General features: G+C 39.4%; 1 protein-coding gene across 1 annotated transcript in view; it reads left to right on the forward strand.

Annotated features, from left to right (window-relative positions):
- LOC140930329 (epithelial cell-transforming sequence 2 oncogene-like) overlaps window positions 1–22087 on the forward strand; it is a 48859-nt gene extending 26772 nt beyond the window's left edge. Inside the window, exons 18-30 of the mRNA XM_073380014.1 lie at window positions 10099–10164; window positions 11399–11550; window positions 12043–12111; window positions 12596–12647; window positions 14048–14143; window positions 15634–15707; window positions 15854–15895; window positions 16960–17074; window positions 17699–17764; window positions 18414–18508; window positions 19675–19788; window positions 21341–21399; window positions 21866–22087. Of these exons, the coding sequence (XP_073236115.1) occupies window positions 10099–10164; window positions 11399–11550; window positions 12043–12111; window positions 12596–12647; window positions 14048–14143; window positions 15634–15707; window positions 15854–15895; window positions 16960–17074; window positions 17699–17764; window positions 18414–18508; window positions 19675–19788; window positions 21341–21399; window positions 21866–21996 (1131 nt within the window). The 3' untranslated portion in view covers window positions 21997–22087. The remainder of the gene's footprint in view (window positions 1–10098; window positions 10165–11398; window positions 11551–12042; window positions 12112–12595; window positions 12648–14047; window positions 14144–15633; window positions 15708–15853; window positions 15896–16959; window positions 17075–17698; window positions 17765–18413; window positions 18509–19674; window positions 19789–21340; window positions 21400–21865) is intronic.
- The last annotated feature ends 1238 nt before the right edge of the window (window positions 22088–23325 follow it).

The raw sequence follows: 23325 nt of genomic DNA on the forward strand, positions 1-23325 counted from the left end.
GCACGTTTTTAAGGAAGTAGGAGTGTTCTATAGTTGATGAAATGGACAACTTTTCAAAATCTCACCTTTAGGTTTATTCTAATCATATTCTTAAAATTTCGCAATTTTCAGCCTCGATATTCTTCCAAAATATATTCTTATAAAAAAGAGAGTATATCCGTTGAGTTTTTGGTTATTTTTCCCGTGAAAACGACACCTGAAAACGCGGCCGTGTATTATCAGATTAAACAATACGCACTAAAAGGTTTCTTTCTGCATTTTTCCATAAATTAGAAATAACCCGTCTTAGTAGATTTATTTTAGACTGTTTTATACTGGAGATAAAGATGGGGAGACAAAGTAACCCTACTTTGACAATTTCGTGGTGCATATCACTATTTCAGTCACTCGCGCTCAATGGAAATGGAGTTTCTGAACTTTACAGTATAACATTTCAGTTCATCCTTTCTTTGTAACTATAACACTGGCCGAAAAGTAATTGATGTAACTTTCTGAAAATCATTTTAAAAGAAGGCGGATCGTTCCTTACCGCTCTGCGGGAAAACTGAGCTTGCCCAGCATTATAGCACCGCGAGGGGTGTACCAGTGTTAAGGAAGTGAGACATGCGTGCTCCGAAAGTGTGAATTTATAGTGAGAGCTCTCAGAGGAGGGCAAGACGATTTATTTTTGGAGTACCAGACTTACACTTTCCTTTTCTGAGTTTCTTACTCGTTTTCTGCCTTGTATTTTCTCTCTGCTCCTTCAGATCCTCATTCTAAATTAGATCTCAGATCACTCTTTGTCGTTCTCAGTTTCTTGCTATTTCGTTCTATGTTTAATTACAGCTTTCTATAATTATACTCTATCCCTTCATGTTATCTGTTTTTTTAGGTTTTCTTCATTAACATGCTGTTAACTGTTGGGGGTTGTATAAAGAACTGGAATACTCGGCCAGCCAATTAACGAGTGGTACCAAGACTGTTCTTCTATAACACTTTATACTTCTGACTTATATCATCTTCAGCTACAACAACTCATCTACTAGCAAGCCCATCACCAGCGAATTAAATAACCAAATTGTGGACGTGTTTGGGTTAGCTGGCCGTGAGAACTTTCCATTACATATCCTGTGGCTACACCGTCGTAATTAACAAGAACCAAAGAACCAATTAAATGCTAGCAGTAAAACTGCTCCGTAGGACTAAGTATTCTAAACAGGCACTTCAGTGTAGGTAAAACTCAAAGTCAGCAATAATCCCCGAACATGCCTACTCCAAAGAACTACATTAAAGTTGAACAAATCCTTCAAATGGACGATACTACTCAAAAACTCACAACTATCCGTGTAGGTTATACATTGAATTATCTTGGACTATATCTAGAACTATTTATTAAGAAACTTGCACGTACTTCAAAATAATCATTGGGATAGCCTATACATAAGAAAAAACTTTAAAAATACCGATCGTCAAAAACAAAACTGACTGCTTCATAATGGTAAAAAGAAAAAGAGAGAAGTGCAGTTAGGCCTTATCACGCTAAACTGTTCACAGTCTCCTATTTTTCCGTGAGATTGTCGAGATCGAGCGCGTCTTACCATTAATGGCGGCCATCTTGATTTTCAGATGTACCGAGTTCCCGACGCCCGCCCCCTCGGTACATCTGAAAATCACGATGGCCGCCATTAATGGTAAGACGCGCTCGATCTCGACGATCTCACGGAAAATAGGGGACTGTGAACAGTCTATTATCATGCACGCCAAACAACCCTAGAGGTAGTTTTTCTTTAATTTCGTTCCTGAGTTACGTGATTTTGATTTCATCGCACCTCTCAGTGTTTAGATATTTTTGAAAACCTTCTCTTTGTGTTTGATTATATTACATGCAACACTAACAACGCTTAAAACAATCGCTAACGTAACCTAGTATGCTCCACAATATGAATTTATATTCCTTTCTGTAAGACCTGTTCATGATTGCATACAACACTGGGTTAATCAGACTACTTAAGTTACTACCATACGAAGCCAGCATCATAAAGTCTCGCGGGAGAGTTCCAAGGGTGATTCGCACCATTATTATAACAAAAAATAGAGGAATCCAGATCAACGTAAATGCCACTACAATTCCGAACATCATTTTTGTAATCTTTGCTTCTTTCGCCTTCAGGACACCTTCGCTATATTGCCCGTCCCCTGGTTCTTTTACTTCCTGAGGTGTCTGTTGTTCCTGTTGATTTACGACATTTGTTTGATGAGCGTCTTGTTTTTCTTTAGCTTGGTGGGTGCTCTGTGGTACCTGTAGTTCAACGGTGATCAAGGTCTCATTTTCTTTGCATGTACCAGACTTTGGGGGATGAACCGCCGACGTTTCTGGTATCCATATCCGCTGTTCTCGTGTCTGCTGTTTTCTTTGTTGCTGATACGTGGTCTGTGGCTCGACGGGATAAACACAGGCCCCACGTCTTTTGTAGCTGGCAAATTTTTGAAAATGTCGTTCTTGTGGTCGAGTAACCTGTAATTCTCCTGACTGTCGGTTATCCTGTGGTTCCGCTGGTTGAGATGTTTTGAAAGCCTTACCATTACGATCGCCGACAATTTCTTCTGGACGTTGCGTTCCTTGTGGTTTTCTTTCCTTTGCTTTTTGTGGGGACACTTGTTTTAATGGTTGGGTCATTTTGTCAGGTTCTTGTTGCTGTGGTATATACCATGATTCGATTGGTTGACTTGGATTACTTGGCTCCTTTTCCGGCCGAATTGCGACCTCTGGTTGATGGTTGGTTTGTTCGTCTTGTTGCAGGGCAGACTGGGCCTCTTTTGCTGCATACATGACAGAGGGCTGTGGCTCTTGCAAGGCCTGTGATTCTTGCACCACATGAACTTGTTTAAATGCATGATGTACCTTGAAGTAGCAAACAGGCACGATTAGCAGAGAAGCTATGATCACAGACACGTGAGTGATGGTAGTGAAGATTTTAAAGGTATCGTTATAAGAAGGGACGCAAATGGCGTAACCAGCGTGAAAAATGAACTTTGTGCCGCCCATAACAAATGGGACCAGAACTATCATTGCCTCCATGAACCACATACCGGCCAGTATCATAATTGATGGTGTTGGCGCGAAAATAGATTTCAAAAGGCCAGGTTTGGTTGCCCGGATGCATCTGTTGATGGCCGCTAGAGACATAGTGCTAACAGATGGGTAAATGAGAAAAATGGAGGAAAATGCGGAAATAACGCACCCGGTGGATCCAAACTGCCAGCCGCCGGTGATTAGGGTGACGTCTACAAATATAGCATTGGTGAGAAAGTTGAGAATGTCAGTGATCGCTAGAGCCGTAACGTATACAGGTGTAAGCTTTCGCAAAACTGGATTTCGAAAACCGGCAATGAGCACTAAAATGTTTCCAAGGAAACCAGCCAGACCCATAACTGTCCACAAAGTCGACTCCACAACAACTCACTCAACGCTGCGTGGAGGAAGGTCCAGCGACGGCATCGATCTGCGTTTTGTTTTTGAAAATCTGAAAACGAAGAATCCATAAAGTTAAAAACCGCTCCCTCATCCCATTCTTGGGTCTTGATCTTTGATGTCCTCTTTAAACGTCTTAGTTCTCTATGGTCTTATGCTTTTTTAAACCTTGGGTGTTCGTTATGGTCCACCTTAAGAAAGACCAATGATGCTAGAAGGCTACTGGGGTGGTATATAGCTGCTTTTCATTTACCAAGAAATTTCGGAAATTCCGACTGGGATAAAAAATGGAACACACGTTTATCGGACGCACTACGAGAAGTTTCCCGGGAATAAGTGGAACTTAACAAAGGTTGTCCTGTTTCCTCACTGGAAGTTTCTCCGTTGGAAGAGCATGGTCCATTCACGAGTTTACACTAGAATTCACCATTTCCAAGCGATTCACGGCGATTTCTGTATCGCCATCTTGTGAGGCGAGTGAGGGGAACGAATGGAACTTTGTGTCTTATGGAACATGATCTTCACTCGTATGGACCTTTCTATTAAAACTTCCGAATGTTTTTGGTAAATGGAAAACACCCTATGACATTGAGTGTGACCAGCCAGGCAACTGCAGGGGAAAAGGATCTGTGAAAACAGAAAGAAATAGTTTTCAGTTGTTTGTCGGTTCTTGAATTCCTGGACAGGAAAAGCTTTCATAGGCTGGAAACTAGCCTGTACACAGACGTTTTATTTGTCTTTTCGTTCTTTTCGAAAACATCGGCGAGGGCGGAGCGCGAGAAAGAAAAATAAATAACCCCATCCCCCCTTGTGCTGACGGTCAATAAATCCCCTGCAGTTTATTTTTGATCACACGCTCTCGACGGTCTTTGAAGAGCAAATAGAGGGTCTGTGAACAGACTAGCTGGAAACTGACATTTGCCTTTGACAGAAACGCTACAGATCTGAAGCGTAAAGGTAAAGATCGATAAAGAGTACGAATAAAAGGTGATTTCTGCAAACGTTTGGCTTTAAAGCACTGCGATAAAATATTGCTTAAAATCATTTTAGCAAGTTATTAAGCAACGACATTTTGACATGATAACGTCGTTAGCCCATTAGTCCAAAAAAAGATCTCATAGTAAAACTGAACAATGCTCAATTACAGTCGAATAAAAGTGTTAAGAATGTTTCTTTTAATTAAGAGTTTGTATGGATGGATCGGCGTTGGTTTTAAAGCATGGATTGGTTCTTTTATAAAGAGCAACTCGTAGACGAAGCATTCCACTTTCCTGGGCACTTTCGGAGAATTAGAAATTGGTTTATCCCTGTAATTTGGATAATATCGGCTCCACAGCGTGAGATTTCTGACAAAAGAATGGTCGTAAGCCTGTTGCTTTCTTTTGTCTTCGTACCAAACCATCCACAAGATGCACGTGGTCCCCTGGTGGGCCTTTGTTTTTATTTGTGTTGCCGAGTAACGTTCTACGACATTCTTTTAAAAACTTAGTTGCATAGTGAACACGAGCTTAAACGTTGAATTTTTGAGCATCCTAAACTAAAACTTGTTCCAAATCCGGTGGATATTATCTACACCTGTCTGTTTCTCCCCTCAGTTCTGTATAAGTCCATTATTTTTTTCTGATATTTTTTACCTTTATAATTTTGAACATAAATTGATCGACCCCGGTCTGTTTTATAGACGTAACTTTCTCAAAATCCTGGTTACGTAATCCTCTTAGTTTAGTAGTCCTCGTTGCTCATGAATTTGTGAGGAAGTAAATATAATTGTTGAAGATGTACGTCATTTTAAAACGTCTTAAATTAGACATCAAAAGCAGGAAATCAATGCCCCGTTCAAACCAACGAAACATGTTTCATGAAACCAGGTTTTTAAAAACGAAAAACAGCAACGGAAAACTGGAACACAGGCTTTTACGCCGAATACAAATGAACGTACGTAATTGCGCTAGATTTGCAATCGATAAAAGAACAGTAATATGCTTTGATAAGGGAAAAAAACTATATTTAATTTAATGGTGTGAATAGGGCCAAAGTCGAGTATACAGTTTGATATCATCACCTTTGTTTCTCCCAGGAAGTACAAGACAAAGATGGTTCAGAAAAGGACTCTATTGCTGGTGATTCTGGGAGTGAATTTGAGGCAAGTATTTTTTAATTTTTCTTTCTACTGGCTGAGATTGACTATGGCTGACGGGCTCTTTCCTTAATTGGATTTACGCTGGGGATTAATACCGTCCGTACAATCTAAGTGTTCAAAAGTCGGGCGTTTACCATTAAGTTTTTATTGGGGCTAGCTCACGTAAGAATGATCTCAAATCGTGCGCTTTCCTATTTTGTTTGTATACCAAACCCAGTTCTTTTCGTTCTTAACTTGGTTACATGGTCAACGCCAACTATAACGATAAATTTTTCTTACACCGAAACTAATGCCTGTTGTTGTCAACTAGTAAAAATTATATTGTTCATTTAGACTTAGCTCTCTTAAAGGTTGCTCAAGCCGGTCAACGTGCGTGAGAGAATTTGTTAAATTCCTGCCTACATAACAACTAGAGCACCTTAATAGCGGCGCCCCTTAATCTGATTATATACTAGGATTTTAATTTATCCAAACTTCATAGACTCACAAATTGATTTGTATCACCAGTATATATAAATCGGGTAAAAAATTACAACGTTTAAGAACTGTTGTTTGGTAAAACTTACTTACCGGGTCTAAATGTGAAGGGTTACATGGTACAATTTCACTCGATAAGCAAAATAAGTGTTGGTCGTATACTCCTTCCACCCAGTATGAAAATTATATCTTTGGGAACAAATAGTAATCGCGCTTTCAAATATCCTTGTCGCAGCTGCTCGGAAAAACGGATTTAACACTCAGTGACAAGATTACCAAAGATGAAAATTAAGCAAAAATTTAATATCGATTTAGTCATTGTTCGTTTGGCGAACAATCGTACACTGGACGACAGCTAGGGGCTCGATCTGATTGGTGAGGAGGTACCAAGTTGACTGCTACCTGCCAATCAAGCCCACTTTTTTTCCGGTATTCGCGAGAAGAACTTTATACTAATTAATTAAACGGAGGAACTTGCCTCGCTTTTATTAATGAGCTTTCTCCGGAGTTGCAGGCAGCACAATCCCTGTTGACGACAAACCAGCACAATTCCAAATTAAGGAATATTTCCGTTGCGACGGTTAAAGCAGAATTTGGAACAAAGAGTAAAACTGTTTACCGATTAGGCTTCCGAACTTTACTTTAAAATAACATTTGCAAATTCTACGGCTGTTTACGTGGGCGTGTTTTCAAAAAAAAAATGAGGGACCTCATGATCGAAGGAAGCGATAGCTGCGAAAATTCGCGTTATTTCAGTCTTTATACTACTATATGAGAAATTTCTGCAATTTGATTGGCTTAGAGCAGTGGTATTTCAGCTTAATTTGAAACACCTACATGTGAAAATTACAAACCTTTCGTGGGTAGTAGTGTAAACAAATAATAGCCCGATTTGTACCTGATATTTGGCATAAATATTTCAAAATTGTCTCAAATTTCACTAGCCTAACGGCTCGTAAGATTAAGTATAACAATTTTGAAATATCACTCGTGGTATTTATGCCAAATATCACTAGAAATCATGCTATTACCTATACTAATGCAGGCGAACCCTCTTGAGGTTGAATTCCTAGGGACAATATCCAAGTTCAGAAAAAGAAATAAAATTTCGCCTTCGCTTGTTTACGTCCCGCATAAAGCGTAAATTAGGCAATTTAACATCGTAGTTGTATAAAAACGGCAAAGAAATGTACAAAAAAGTGTTTTGCACTTACAAAATTGTTGTTTTGCCTACTAAACCTATTTGTTGTTGTTTTTGACGTTCTCGTTGCCGTCGCGTCGTCGAATCTGAAAGTCCTTATCACTAACTACAAATGCACGTGTCAATGTTGTTGGAAATCAATTTCTGGTTTTCAATAAAAACGAACTCGATTTTTATTGGCTGTTTTTTATTTTTCACGAAAGGCGATCTTGCGCAACTAAGTAAGGAACGTTCCTAGCCTCCCACGCAGACCTTCTCAGGGCTTCGTCACACGTTCCTAACGCGTGACAAAGCTCGAAGAATGTCTGCGGGTGGGCTACTGGTTCTCATGAACTCGCAGAACAGATGGTATTTACCATCCTTACGTAACATTTTGAATATTCTCATCCCTTAGGAAAAGAAAAGGTAAACCTGGGATTTATATACTTTAGCTGATTCAATAAAGGTTGCTGTGAGCATTGGGAATTGGCAATTGCGCATTGGATATTTGGGCGTACAAAACTCACTGAAATGATTTGCTTGAGTGACCACCAAACAATAGCTGCCAATTGTGCAATTCCCAAAGCAACCTCTATTGAATCAGCTATACATTCAATTGGTCGTTTGACTCATCAATGAATAATAAGCAAAAAAGAAGGGGGCTGATTTACAGATTATGCATTTTTCCCTGGTAAAGGCCAAAGATAACAAGCAAATGCTCAATTTCTTTTAATAATCGATAATACTCTGTTCGTAATTTGGGGGTTCAGTTTGATAGCATATTTAGTTTTGAGGAGCACATTAAGAACATTTGTAAATCATCATTCTATCATTTGAGAAATATTGCTAAAATCCGCAAGTACTTAAGCCAAGATACATGTGAAATCTTAGTCCATGCATTTATTACTTCGAAACTTGATCACTGTAATTCCTTATTACATGGCCTTCCTAAGTATCTGTTAGCTAGACTACAGGCAGTTCAGAATGCTGCAGCTCGTGTTGTCACACTGACACCGAAGCATGTTCATATAACTCCTGTTTTAATTAATCTTCATTGGTTACTAGTTGAGTTTAGAATAACTTTTAAAGTCCTTTTATTGGTATACAAGGCCCTTCATGGCCTTGCACCTTCTTATATTTCTGACCTTTTGAATTTTAAAACATACTCTAGGTCATTGCGTTCTTCATGTAAAGAATATTTAGTGGTTCCAAGAAGCAGATTGAAAACATATGGAGACAGAGCTTTCTCTATTGCAGGACCTAAATTGTGGAACGATTTACCTCTAGAGATAAGGAAATGTGCTTCAGTGGCAACTTTTAAGCAATCCGTTAAAACTTTTTTATTTAAGTTAGCATATAGGTTATGAGATTCCTTTTGTTTTAAGATGTTTTTGATTTATATAGTAGATAACTTAGGCTATATTTGAATTATATTGTATATTGTAGATATTTTATAATTTAGATTTTTATGTATATATATATATATATATATATATATATATATATATATATTCTTTTTTGTAATTAGGTAGCGCTTTGGACAATTATTGGATTTTAGCGCTATATAAATAAAATTATTATTAATTATTATTATTATAAAATTTTCGAGACAGAGGATTTAATCGTTACCTGTCTGTTTCTGCCCTCAACACCTGTCAGTTCGATAAAAATATATTTTCGAAATCCAATTCATTGCATTCACTGATGGTTTTTTTATATCCCTTGAATTGTTCAGCTTGACAGAAAATCGATTGTAGCCCGCTCTCATTGGGAAACTATTTGCATTGGAAAATCCAGCATTATATAAAAAAAAAAACAGACCAAAATATATCATCGAATAAGTCATTTTTATCCGCCTCCTATATCGATTACGCATTATCTTAAATTTGTTTTGTTTTATTTACTAATTTGTAATTTAATTTTTCCGGATGAGGCATTTCGTGTCACAAATTGTTCTTTATAATCTTTTAACATGAAAACACATTTTTGCAAGTCTATTTTTTCTAACGGTATATTTTATTATTGTTTTTTTATAATCCTGGTCTGCTCTGTAACTTAAACTTTCTCAAAATCCAGGTTACAAAATACTACCAAATTCGTCTAAGTTTAGTTTTAGTTTTTCGTTGCCCATGATATTTTGAGCTACTATTGTGAGTGCTGTTGAACATATATTTCTAAGACGTTTTAGATTAAAGCTGGAAATTAAGTCAGGTATAAATTTTATTATTTTTTGGTAGTGGTCTATTATCAATCCTGCGTTCTGATTGGTTGAGCTACTACTAGGCTACCGTAAAATTCCAAGCAAGCCCCTCCAAATATAAGCCCTCCAAACTCGTAACGCAAAAAAGCCTCCGTTAAATCGCCCCTCCAAATATAAGCCCCCCAGGGGGGCTTGTACTTAGAAATTGCCCTCAAAATACAAAGAAAAACAAAGCAAAAAACGGCAAATTTCCTTCCAACTATAAGGCTAGCCCAATCGATTTTGAAACGCAAATTTCCCTCCGAATATAAGCCCCTCCAAAAATAAGCCCCTCAAAAAGGGCCTTTGAAAATTATAAGCCCCGGAGCTTATTTTCGGAATTTTTACGATATATGTTATAGCCCACTTGTGGCGAAAAGCGTCGGCTTTGAAAACCAAAACAATGGCGGCTGAAGCGCGTTTTGCTTGCTCAAGTTGTTTTGTCTCGATACTTTTGACCAACTAGTTGGATTTTACTAAAACAATTATTCCTCTCGTCCTCATGCCCTCTGAGTCAATAGTGCATTCGGCCTTCAGCCTCATGGGCTATTGACTCAGGGCCCATTTGGGCTCGAGGAATAATTGTTAAACATCATATTTGTTTCCCTCAGGAAGTGCAAGACGAAGCTGGTTCTGACAAAGGTGCAATTGATGGTGGCTTTGAAAACGAATTTGAGGCAAGAGATTTTTCTAAATTTGTCTTCCTACTAGCTGAGATTGATAATAACGACGGGCCTTACCTTTTTAAGAGCTGACTGAAATTTAAGCTGGGTGTTAAATAGAGTCCGTAAAGGTGGACTTCCACTGTCGCGTGAATACGAGAATTTACGTGCATAAATGAAATAGAAGCAATGTATGAAAGCTCGCACGTAAACGTAAAAATTCAACCTCACTCAACTTTTACGTGTACACTAACTGCCATTATAACTGTAACAATAGACGGATCAAAACGCACCAGTCACATTGAGTCTTCATAGCCAATAATGCCGTATCCTCGGAGACCCAGGGGCAGCTAGTCGGGTACGATCTTTAGGTAAACTTTCACCACGAACACTCTATCGTCCCGACAAGCTGCCCCTGGGTCTCAGAGGATGATAACGCCTCGGCTTGACTATCAGACGACCACTAAAAGTATCCCGACTCACCGTAAATGATCAATCAGGTCAATAACCAGAGCATTGGCTATACAAAAATACACGGAGCATTTCGTGTCTGCGCAGTACGCACGCGTGCGTACTTCAGACAGACAAAGAGTAGAAAGTTTTCTTACCTAAGGAAACAACGCAATGGACAGGCTTGAACCTGGACTTTGAGATCTTTTAACCCCTCGGCCACCACGCTTCCACTACCATATAGTTTAAATAAAGCATAAATGAGCAACTTTAAAGTTTTCCCATAGACATAGTCCACGGAATAATGTTGATTTGTAAGTTCAAGATGGTTAGTTTAGTGACGCTTATGTTTTTTGGCTTCAACATTTTGTTCTACTCTCTGTGGTCCCATCAGGGGCCCTATTAATATGATTCCGCTTTGAAAAAATAATCGGAAATACCGTCCGAAATCGAGCCTCTTTAGAATAGTCTGCGTCGCAGACGTAATTTTAACCTTGGTTAGTAACGTCTGCGAAGCAGTGCTGATATCCATGCTTCTGGGCCACCAACGGACTCAACGAATTACCGGAAGTGCGTTTCGAATTTTCTGTCATCTTGATTGTCAAATCGACGATGGACTTTTGAACAGACCAATCATGGCGCCTACTCGAATGCTGGTGTACACATGTGGGCGCCCGGAACGAGGATTTCGGCGCTAATTCGCAGACGGACTTAACCAGAGTTTAGTTCGGTCTGTGGCGCCAGCTACTTAACAATGCAGCTGAAAACGAGAAGGATTCTTTCATTTTTTCATCTTTAGGGTTTTTCTCCTAAGACAGGCACCTCCGCAGGTGAAAGAAGGACTCTAGTGGCACATGAAATATTGTCAACAGAGTTAACGTACATGAGGAATTTATCCATAATACAAGATGTTTTTAAAAAGCCTCTTGAAGCCGCTCTTGCCTCAAACAGGTTTGCTTTTTTATCCTTATTATGATCTCTTGGTTTTTCTTGTCTTTTTTATGTTGTACGTCATTTCCGCCCTGAGTACGCTCTTTTGTACTCAATTTAGTCCCTAGAACGTCGGAAGTTGCATTTTAGGGCTTTGAAATTTTAAAAGTTTCTGAGCGAGCATGCCCCCCAACCCCCTAGAGGTACGGGATTAACTGCCCCTTGTTGATATAGTCGATTACTCTATATTCAAACCGGCTGGCTACTTAAAATATTATTGAAATCCGTGAATTACACCACGGGAAGGTCTAGCGGACCACCATGTGAAACACAATGGTCAGTAGCGGAGGAACAATAGAACGCACTGGTACTTAAGCTTTAGAATAACCGGTTAAGCTTAGTTATAATACTAAACTAGCTAAAATGAACACTGTCACTAGGTTGAGTTACATTTGGCTGCTTCGGAAAAAGTTGCTAGTTTCCAAACTTTCCTTTCCTTTCGGACTTTCATAGAGCCATTATTAGCTTGGCAAACATACAAAGTTTATTTGCTGACAGTGAAACATTGCTGGCCCTAAGCAGGTACGTTAGACATAGCATTGTTTAATATTTTATGACAATAAAATAAAGAAATAGAATGCGCTTTACTTTAGTGTCCTAATCGATGACACCATTTTTACGTCTCCTACTGTACACGGGACCGCCATTTTGCGTGGTCATCCGAGCCTCGCGAGGTAGTACCCTCATTTCTCAGTTATTTTAAGACCCTGAGTATTGGTCTGGCACCGGGAATCGAACCTGCGACCTCTCGCTCTGCAGTCAACCGCTCTACCGACTTAGCGAGTCCTGCTTACACTTCTGGCGGGCGTTACAGTGTTTTCCGGGTGATATCAAGTCACATTCCCTTCTCGTGGTTCACTAACTGATTTGAAGGGTCCCTCAACAAAATAAATTACATAACTGGTCAAATATTAAAGTTTCAGCAGAGATGATAATCTTGATGTTGAAACATTTTTCTTAATGCCCAGCTTTATACACTGATACGACGACCTTTATTGTGTTTCAGTCTTTTGGTGAATAATCTGTCAAACAGGTTAGATGAATGGAATTCTCATCAAGTAAGTTCCATTTACAATTTTCCATTTTTTGCATTCTCAAGGGCGCGCTCTAACTTTCGTTGTAGCAGAAAACCAAGCCAATTGAACTAACCGATCTAAAGAACGGTTTCCATCAATTCAGACATTCGTATAAATGACCGTAGCCCACATATTTTCGTACGAAAAAATAGGACATTTTCGAGTGGTGCTAAGCCTCGGTGATCTCCAAAGTTGACCCGAAAAGTCGCGACGACAACACTAATGCAAGGCACCCAACAATAGGATATTTCCGAGTGGGACTGATCCTCGTTGATGTCCGAAGTTCACCCGAAGAATCGCGACGACAACACAGTCATTATACAAGGCACCCAACAATAAGATATTTCCAAATGGGGCTAAGGCCCGATGACGCCCGAAGTTGACCCGCAAAATCGCGACGGCAACACATAATACAAGGCACCCAACAGTAGGACATTTACGAGTTGGGCTGACGCTCGATGATGTCCGAAGTTGACCCGAAGAATCGCGACGACAACACAATATTCATTGCACCCAACAATAGGACATTACCAAGTGGGGATGAGCCTCTATTTTGAAGTGAAGCTGAGTCTGACGTCTGTTTCATTCTTATGCAAATTAAAACAGAAACCCTTTTTCTTTAGAAAGGTTTGCACTTGTCCTGTCTTTGAAAGCGGCGGTTTTGCCACTCCGAAATCGCCTAGGGTAAATGTTTATGATATCGTCCAATCAAAATAAACAGCCAAAGAACCGTTTTCTATTGTAGTTCAGGCGGAAAACACAATAGTTTAATAACCATACCAGAAGTTCAATAACCACACATTTGTTCAATGACATCTCACACAGCTAGCTTTTTTTCAAACCGGAAGTGACTGCTTTTTGTCTCTTTTGACACCACCTATAAAATTTTATCCCAAGAAACCTTGCGAATGAAGTACCAGTCGCCCTCATGTCAAAACCGAGCAGAAATCTGTTTTTGTTTTCCGTCTAGATAAAGATGAGCTATCCTTTCAGACAAATTTATAGACATGCATACAGTCAAATCAAGCGAAGACTAGTTTTGGCCCCACTTCTGCCTAAACACCGGATTTATACTAGACGAATTATCTACCAGAGATGGATAATTTGTCGTCTTGAATAAAAAAATTCGTCACTTGTATAAATTCGGCTCGACTCGGCACTGTAAGACTTATAAGTTGAGCACATTCATTTATCGTATCTAAAGTAAGTCGGTTTTTTAACGTTCTCTCTAGAGAGACAACTTTTCAAGGTCAGGTATTTTTCAGGTATTTCGAGGAATGTTCACGGCGGGAATTGTGAACTAGTTTTTCAAGGGGAGGAAACCCCGAAGGCTGTTATCCGAGAAAATACGTCATTCTTAGCCTTTTCTGTTCCCTTTTCAGATGCTGGGAGACATTTTTCTCAACTTTACTACACAGCTGCGTGCCTACACCAATTTTTTAAACAATTATCCTGTAACACTACAAACATTAGAACGAGTAAGCTTTTCTTTATTAACTATTATCGTAGATTAAGGCCTAGGCAAAACGTCGAACTTTTCATGAGACCAACCAAACTCGAATTTGAGTCGACCTAAATTGAGTTAAAATCTTCTGTTGGGTCAGACGTCGAACTTAGGACGCGTCGAACCAATCAACTGAACCAGATCAAAAACCAATTTTAATAAATTTTCTCTCGAACGAGGCTAAATATACATTATCATACAAATTTTAAATTTATTCGTTTAGTTCTTCGCATGTGAAGATCGACGTTTGTCCCGTAGACGATCTTCAAACGTTCTATCGGCGTCTGAAGCAGACGGATAGAACCTGCTGGACGATTCAAACTCATTCAGACGAACTTAACTGAGCCAGACGTCGAACTTTTCATGAACTTAACTCAGGTTTGTCTCGTGAAACGTTTATCCTTTCCCTAGGCCTAAGAGTACCCGTGTTTCCTCTATTAAGCTATTAATCCCCTTGCAGTTTATTAATATCAGTTTTCGTAAAGTGCCTCTGGACTAGCTGGGGGCGTATTAGAGGCTGGAGGTTGGGGGCTTTCGAAAGGAACAAAGATGGCACAGTTGGTTAGTGCGCGGCCTTCGGTGCGTTAAGTCCCGAGTTCGATTTTCGGTGACATCACATCCCTGTTGCTACTTCTCTCCTTTTTGTGTAGCTTTAACTAGCTTAAAATACCTTTAGAACTTTGGTAGACAGAGGTGCGTAGAATGAGCGCACCGTCGGCCTCAAGTTTATCCGTTGAAGTACTGTCACCAGTTGTCGACTTAAAACATGGTTGCCTCAAAGGTAAAAGGAAGAATTGAATTCGGGCGTGAGAATACGCACCCCGTTCTCAAGCGTCCCATTTTCTTTTCCTTGACCATTCCAGCATGGTTAATCCTGTTAGGGGTAGGGGTCCTCGCCATCACAGCTCTTATGTCATGCCTCGCCACCATATCATGTTCCAGGCGTTCCTATAGTGTTTTTTTCCAGCTCCAGTTTTTGCGTTGTCCCCGCTATCTTAAAGGGACGCAGTCAGCTTTGGACAGCGCCAATCTGGACACTAGTTTTGCAACTTTGAAAAGCGTTTACCTCAACCCGAAATCAAATGCACGCGTTGGATACATCTAGCTAGAAAACCGCTTTAATCTTGCCTAGTGTTTCATTCGATGTTTTATTGAACACCTGTTCCGCTGTATTCTTTTACTAATTCTTTAATTTTATTTCATCATATTTGGTTAAAAACGGTGTGGATTGTGTATCTTGCGATATGCAAATCGGCTAAAAAATTGCATCTAATGCGCATGTACATAAGCTGACTATGTCCCTGTAACGCCTGGGACAGGCTACATCGCAACAACGAGTTGCCAGCCCAAGTCGAAGTACTGACTACACAAGGTACACAGTGAAAAATTTCACTTTACTCACTTCATTTTTACTTACTTCTTACTTTATTATCAAGCCATTATCCTGTGTTTCTTTTTCGACAGTGTAAAGAACAAAATCCTCAATTTCGCTCATTTCTTGCACGCCACGAAAAACAGCCAAATACAAAAATGATGAGGTATGAAATTATGCCTTACCTTTTAGTTTTACTCATTTCTTATATCCTTCCAATGTTTGAGTGAATAGTATTTTATAAACTCTAATTTCATTTCTTTGTTCTTGTGTTTTGTTGTTTTCTCCTTTTTTTTTGTTTTTGGCATCTAGTTTTGCAGAATTGTTGTTTCTCCCGGGAAGACAAATTAAAAGGTCAGTTAACCTATTTTCAGTTTGTCCTCCACACAGGGCAAAATTATTTACAACAATTGTCTCGTCGTTTTCTGCGCCTTTGTAATTGCTTCTTTGTGTTAGGTTTTCTGTTCAATAGACCCATTTCACGGTTCTGTGCTTAGTGCCTTAGTGTGTAAAGTTGGCGCGGGTTCTGTTGGGGATTCACCGCGGTAAAACGAGAGAAATTTGCGCAAGCCTAACAAAATAACTTAAGGCTGAGGTTCTTACTTTCACTGTTTTAAAGTCTTATGTAATACCAATACACTGTTAAATGACAAAACGTTTTGAAAGTTTTAATACTAAAAAATTGTAGGAAGACCACTGCCCAAAAAATGCAAAAGTCCACTTTCGGTTGACATGCGTCGCTCAAATACGCCTTTCTTTAAGCTCCCTAATTTTACTCAGGCGCAAAGCATTGTCAACGAAGAAGAAGGTGAAAGTTTAGAAATGCGAAGATAAAAGTAGTATAGAAGACACTGAATTATCCAGTTTTTATGGCAGGAATCTCGTTAACTTCCGGTGGAGTACGTTAACGCCGATGACGTCATAGCCTTTTTTCTGTATCTCATGAATAAAATGCTCAGGAATATCATTTTAAGATGAGATCATGTGCTATTTTTCTTCTAGATGTTTAACTCGTTGGATAGGTCTTCTAGTTAATGTATTCCTGTGCAAGTTAACGATATCCCTGTGCAAAAAAATCCGGACATTTCGGTCCCTGCTATACTACTTAGTAATGTGGACTAGTTATTTTACTCAGCCTTACCCATGCTCTCACTTAACAGTAAATGAATTCACGCTAAATGAAACAAAAACGCCACAAACAGTGGATCAGCAGGCTATTTGTGCAGCCTATTTCCATTTAATGGATACAATGTGGTCAAGGAGCTATGGAAACAATTTGATGTAAATCTGAGGCAACAGCACACAGAGAGTGAAACCAGGACATTGTCAACCACGAATGTCTTTCACCCACAAGAATTAAATACTTTCTGAATAACAAGTGGCAAATTTTCAGGGCTTAATTACTTGTTTTGTTCCAGTTATATTGAGCTTTTAGAAGCGTTCTTGAGGTACACTTCAGCTGATCACGTCGACAGAAAAAAATTGACCCAGGCCATTGCCAAGTTCAAGGACCTTCACACCTTATTTAGACAGGTAATAAAAAAATTATTATCGCTTATCAACACTATATAAAGTGAAAAAGGAGCTTCATTTGTCCGCTTAATCTGAAATGTCAGCTGTCTCCGCCCCTTAACACCATTGGAGGGGGGTGCAACCCCCACGGGTTAGGGGATTAGGGGATGGAGACGGATGACATTTGAGACTATAGTCCGCTTAAATTTACACCTCCATTTAATGCTCTCAAACAAGCAAGATATAAGTTTTGAAAACTCTGCCTACGAGCTCCTGTCCCTCAATCGGTTCCCTATATATTTTTAAGTGGAAGTGCCTGAATCAGCGCCCCTCCCCATCCCCTCGGCTGAAATGAAATGAAATAAGCGCTCCCGGCGCAAATAGGTCATTTGCACGATGGCGTCATTTTACTACTACGACCAGAATCCTTTTCGTTTTTCCTTTCATATTTTAATTTTTAATTTTGTAATCCCATCGAGTTATAAAAAACAAAAGTCCTAATTTGCACAAGAAAGCAAAATCATAAAATATTGTGGTCGTAGCAGTAAACTGACGTCATCTTGCAAATGGGTGGAACACAATGTTAAATCTTTGTGTTGTCTGCCAATTCTTTTAGTAACGTTGGTTTTATTTGGTCTTTTGCAGTATAAAGAACGTCTTGAAAGGGAAAGGTTTCTTCAAGATTTACAGAAGAGAATAGTCAATTGTCCAGTAAGTCACGTCTTTTGTTCTTAACAGAGGTTAATTTTACCGTCTCATATCACAGCATCAAGAGTTCACATTACCGGTGTAGGGGGACTTGTGGGAAAAGGACTCCCTTTAATTGGCTTCAGCTTTTTGGGTGTTCCTGCCAAGTCTCTTACACCGCTCCCTTCATATTATTACTTTAGCTACTTTCTGCTTTGTTTGTATCGTTGATTTGTTGTCTCCTGGCGAAGCTAATGGAATAAAGTAAAATAAAGAGAAAAGCCTGACTTGAGTTTGCTGTTGGCGACGTCAACGTGCTCGCTATCTAGTACATTCCTGGTCCCGGCTGCTCGAAAGATGGTTGAGTTTAAGCCAAATTTTAAACAAGGTTTTCTTGTCTAAGAACATGCAACTCGAGCTTGATACAGTATACTCCAAGATACAGTAATGATAACACAAAATGTTACTCCAAACAATACATACCCCCCTAGCTCCCTCAGAAAAAAATCGGGAGAAGAGACTCTTCTCCCGATTTTTTTCTGAGGGAGGAGGACGTCTGTACACAGGCTAGGATAGGAATCGTCGTTCATAGCTTCTCGACTCCGAATGATGGTGATGATGATGATGATGACGACGCTCTTGTGTCAATTTTCTATGTTTTCACTGTTTGCAGGTTCTTGCGGAGAAAAGTCGTCATTTCATTCGCGAAGAGGATGTCATCCTGCTGTCAACCCCAAGTATTGGCAGACAAGTTAAACCAGAGTTCAGGTAAATATTTCAACATTAAAGCTTTTTTCCTGCTTTTATCACATCGATGGGGATACCGTATTAGAAATTGTTCTTTTTGACAACGTCGATCTCCCTGGTTTTATATATACTTCCGTCGGACAGAGTTAAGGATGTTTTCGCTTGGCGCGGCGCGCTATCTTTAATTTAGCAGAGCGCATTGTTTAAATATTTCGTTTCCGCTACTTTTCTGTTAGAAGTAAGTAATCAACACAGTCCTGGGCCTCTTTTGTCACTGCCTTGCGTCACAGCCTGTATGACTTGACGCGACAATCGAGCAAGTGAAGAACCTTCTAAAGAAGGAGTTCCTCGCCTGTTTTTATTCTAAACGTAATTGGTGTTATGGTGACCAACTAAAAAACCAAATGGTTCACTTGGCCATCGTAATAATAATAATAATAATAATAATAATAATAATGATAATGATAATGATAATGATAATAATGATAATAATAATAATAATAATAATAATAATAATAATAATGGGATTTATATAGCGCTTATACATCGCTGTTCTAAGCGCTTTACAATGTAAAAAAGGACATAAGAATATCATTAATCACAAGCTTACATATAACACTACTGTACATATTGGGAAATTTATAGCATACACATATTAAAAAGGAAAGAAAACAAAAACAAATATGATGAAACTAAATGTCATATACCTTTTTAAAAAGAAACACTTTCAACTTAGACTTGAAAAGATTAACATCAGAACAAGCACGAATTTCAAAGGGGAGCTTGTTCCATAGTTGAGGGGCAGCAACGGAAAACGCTCGCTGGCCATAAGTTTTCATGTTAAAATTTGGTTCTTCAAGGCGTAAATGATCCCTTGATGACCGTAATGTCCTTGATTGATGGTAAAATTTTAAAATATCTTAATATCTTCATCGTACTCAACCTTTCATATTAGTTCTACATAAACATTTATCTTGTAAATCTATAATGTCTTTAACTTAGCATTAGTCAAAATATTGAGTAAAAATAAACTGAACTGAACTGGAGGAGTGGGGTGGGTAAACAAGTGCGACTGTTATGGGATCTTATTTGTTCTTTTAGGTGCAGAAAAGGTGCTTTTTAAGTTAACTACAAACACTCTCGTCTTTCAAAAGCCTTTCTGTTTTCTTTCGTTTTTTGAATACCAGGGTTTATCAACAAGTTGGAGATCTTGGTTTATTTCTGTTTAATGACGCTTTACTTCTCGCCACTCTCACCTTCAAGTTTGTTCCTTTCTCAAGGCTGGTTCAAAGGAATTACAAGTATGTATTTTACCGTGGTGATCGTGTTGATGAAATAAAACTTTGAAAGAGCTCAGTCTTGTTGTAATTTGTGTATTTTACCCTGGATTTTATTAAACAAACAGAAGTACCTCGTGTTTTTAACTTATTAGAACACAAACTGCAAGTTTAACGAACGCCTTGAAAGTCTTTCCTTTTTAATTGTTCACTCTTCCAATACCGTATTTACTCGAATAAGCGCCATCCCCTGTGATTAAGCGCCGCACTCAAATAAGCTCCGCATTTGGGAAAAAAAAAGTTAATTAGCGCCGCCCCCGAATAAGCAATGTGGCCCTGATAAAATCAAATCGTTAATTCGTTAATTCTGTCGGTTTAATACGGAAATTAATATTACCGTAGTTAATACACTAAAATCTTTGCGGCTTCCAACTTTCAAATAAACACCACCCTATTAAGCAGCGTGGTGCTTATTTGAGTTGATACGGTAATCATTAGAAACTCAGCCTTTGTTTTTACTAGAGTTAGAATACTCATTAACTTTTAACTCCCGTGAAAACGTAATAATAAGAGGAGAAATCTCGAAATTGAAGGAATTCTTGAATTGTTATTTTTTGTAAAATAGAAAAGCGAAAAGCGCGCGCCAACGAGATAATAATACAGTTAACTACAAAGGTTCGAGGATGGTTCAGGATGAAGACTGATTTAAGCTAAATGTTTTAAGTTGCACCGTCACATAGCTACGTCAAAAGGTTCCTGTATGACAAGCGCAAACTCAAGTAAGAGTGCTGAGCGCAAAGTAGAGGAAACAGCGAGCAGAGAAGGAGGTTGATTGTAAAGCCTGCTCCTTTTCTGACTGGCTAGTGCGTTTACATTAGTTGTCGTTTTTCGAGACTCTCTTGACTAAAGGACGGTCTACTACGAGAAATTAGCAAGATTAAGCAACCACAACGACAACGTCACGAAACAATTGGTTTTATGAGCAAAACAACAGCTCTGCACGGGCGTCACGCTTTTAAGCACATTTCTTTGACGTCCACCGCACGACTAGAACGTAAAACCTCCTAACACGACGTTTTATGGAGGATGTGAACATAAGACGACGAATTTTTCTTTTTCTTTTTGAACCAGGTCAAAATCTTAAGTATTCCAACACTAGAAAAAATCGCCTACTTTTGACAAATTGAGAATATTCAAATAGACGCGATAAAGTTTGAATGAACGCAAATTCATTTTTTTGACGGCGTTTTCACTGCCGTCGTTGTATTTGTCGCGTAAGGAGGCTCGATAGGGTTTTGCAGGGTCAATACCTCCGAATTTTGAGCATGAATTACGTCGCCATTAACAAGGATTTGGAAAAATTACCAACACAGCTGTATTAGATAAAAATGGCAATTTGTAATGATTATGGTTACAATGACATCGGAGTTGTCATAGCAACGAAATGACGCCATTGCCTATTTTACTTGCAGCTGTATGCACAAACTTGGGAGGTATTGACCCTGAAAAATCCCATCGAGCCACCTCAGCCTCCCTTACCAAATGGAAGTCAAACTTGACTCGTGGATTTTTTTAGATTTCAAGCGTGTATGACCTTGAAGAAATTGAGGGTGGAAAACCTGGCTGATTCCAAATGTAAGTTCATTGTTATTAGTTACTAGTACTTGTCTGTGATCCTGGTTAAAAGCCTCTACAGCAAGTTACGTTTAGGCCCCGTCATACGTATTCGGATTTTTGAAAATGGAGATTTTTTAAGCCTTCCGTCCACACGTGAACGGCGTTTCGCTGCTTTCCGAAAAGGGTTCCGAGAGTGGAGTTTTTTAAAAATTCCGACTTAACGAAAACGGAGGTTTTCGAATACGATGATATCATACTTAATACAGCGCATTCCCTGCATGCGCTATCTGGTGAATATGAATGCTATCGTAATTTCATCGTTTTAGCGTTTCCGTGTGGAAGGACGGAAACGATTCGAGATCGCTACGTGTGCACCCGTATTTTTTCGAAAACGGAGAATAAAATCAGCTCCATTTTCAACAACATCCGGATCCGTGTGGACGGGGCCTCACTTCGTTTCTGCCTATCTTCATTCACACTCTAGATGTAAAAAATGCTTTTACCATCGTGTCACCAAAGAGACTGTGGTTGTGCCAGGCGTACTCTTGGGACCAGAAATTTCAGTGGCTTTCAGTTCTAGAAAGTTCCATCGCTGCTGCACTGGAAAGAGTGTGAAAGCCTTAATGAAGAGTTACGTCATTCAAGAGACGCAGCAAAGGGTGTGTCACCCTCTCTCGCTGCCAGCCCTAGGTCCATTGTTTACCTCAGGAATAGCAGAGCTAGCGCGCGTGAAAATTATGAGGGGAGGTGACACGCAAAGGGAAGCCTTTCCACGCGGGTGGTGATTTTCACGCGCGCTCGTATGTTTCTTTCGCCCAGTATCCAATACTTGAGGGAAAAGAAAGACTACTCGTGCTCTGAGCCCTAGTTATCTGAATCAAAGGTGGATAGCGCTATCCAATTGTTATTAGGGGGCTTAAGCGAAGACATGTTTGAACGACTCACATCAAATGGAAGTGTATTTTTTGCATTCTTGGGTATTGGTTTAAACCAAATATTTTGGGCCATCCAGGGCTATGACAATCTGGACGTATTACCGTGGTTTCGGATACGAAAATGACACAGTTGAGTGAATGATGCTATTCGTCGTGTTTTGTGTGAGATAGGCGAGTTAGTAGAGACCTTTAGATTCTGAGACGAGTACAACCACGAGTACGAGATTCTCTCAATACTAAACAATACTGAACCAGCGTCATTTTGGCGGGAAAACGTGATTGCCGTCGTCATTCCACCAAGAGTTTTAGCGAGAATGTCGTGGTAACGGAAACTGACAAGTTTTAAAGTGTTAGAGGTTTTATCATTTTGCCGTCGGGAGATGGCTTAAGCTCTTTTATTAAAGATAACAATGCTAATTTTTTTGGTGAAAAAGAAGTGTAATGAAGCTTTCCGGGGTGTCCATAATTTGACAATACGCGAACAAACTTTAAGTCAAATCTGGTACTCGTAGTTGTTCTCGTCCTAGAATCTAAAGGTCTCTATTTTCTTGTTTTTCTCACGATAGTCACGAAAAGCTTGCACGGCAATCGACAGGGACGATCACATGACCATTAGCCTTCGGCTGTCGCTGACCTCCATTCGAAAAGTGACGAAAAGAGCTTTTTGTTCGGCGTGTGTAACAATAGCCGAAAAAGGCCTCTTCTCACGTAAGCTTACTCGCCGCGTTTGCCTCATTCAACATGAAGGGGAGCGTTCACTCGCTCGCGGCAATTTATTCAAGTTGTTTATTTTTTTAATTGTTGCTCCATACATAAGTTATCTTATGGACATTTCTGCTTTTCGCCGTATGCCGTGAACGCAATCTTTAACTTTTCTTGTGTTTGCGCCGTTTCAAACCGCTTTCTTCTCGTCCCTTTAAGTCAATGCTGTCGATTAGCTGTGCGAAAGTATATACATATTATATTTTTTCGTTGATAACTTATGTATTTGAAAGCTAATATATATATC

Source organism: Porites lutea, chromosome 1 (genome assembly GCF_958299795.1).
Source record: "Porites lutea chromosome 1, jaPorLute2.1, whole genome shotgun sequence".
Classification (NCBI taxonomy): domain Eukaryota; kingdom Metazoa; phylum Cnidaria; class Anthozoa; order Scleractinia; family Poritidae; genus Porites; species Porites lutea.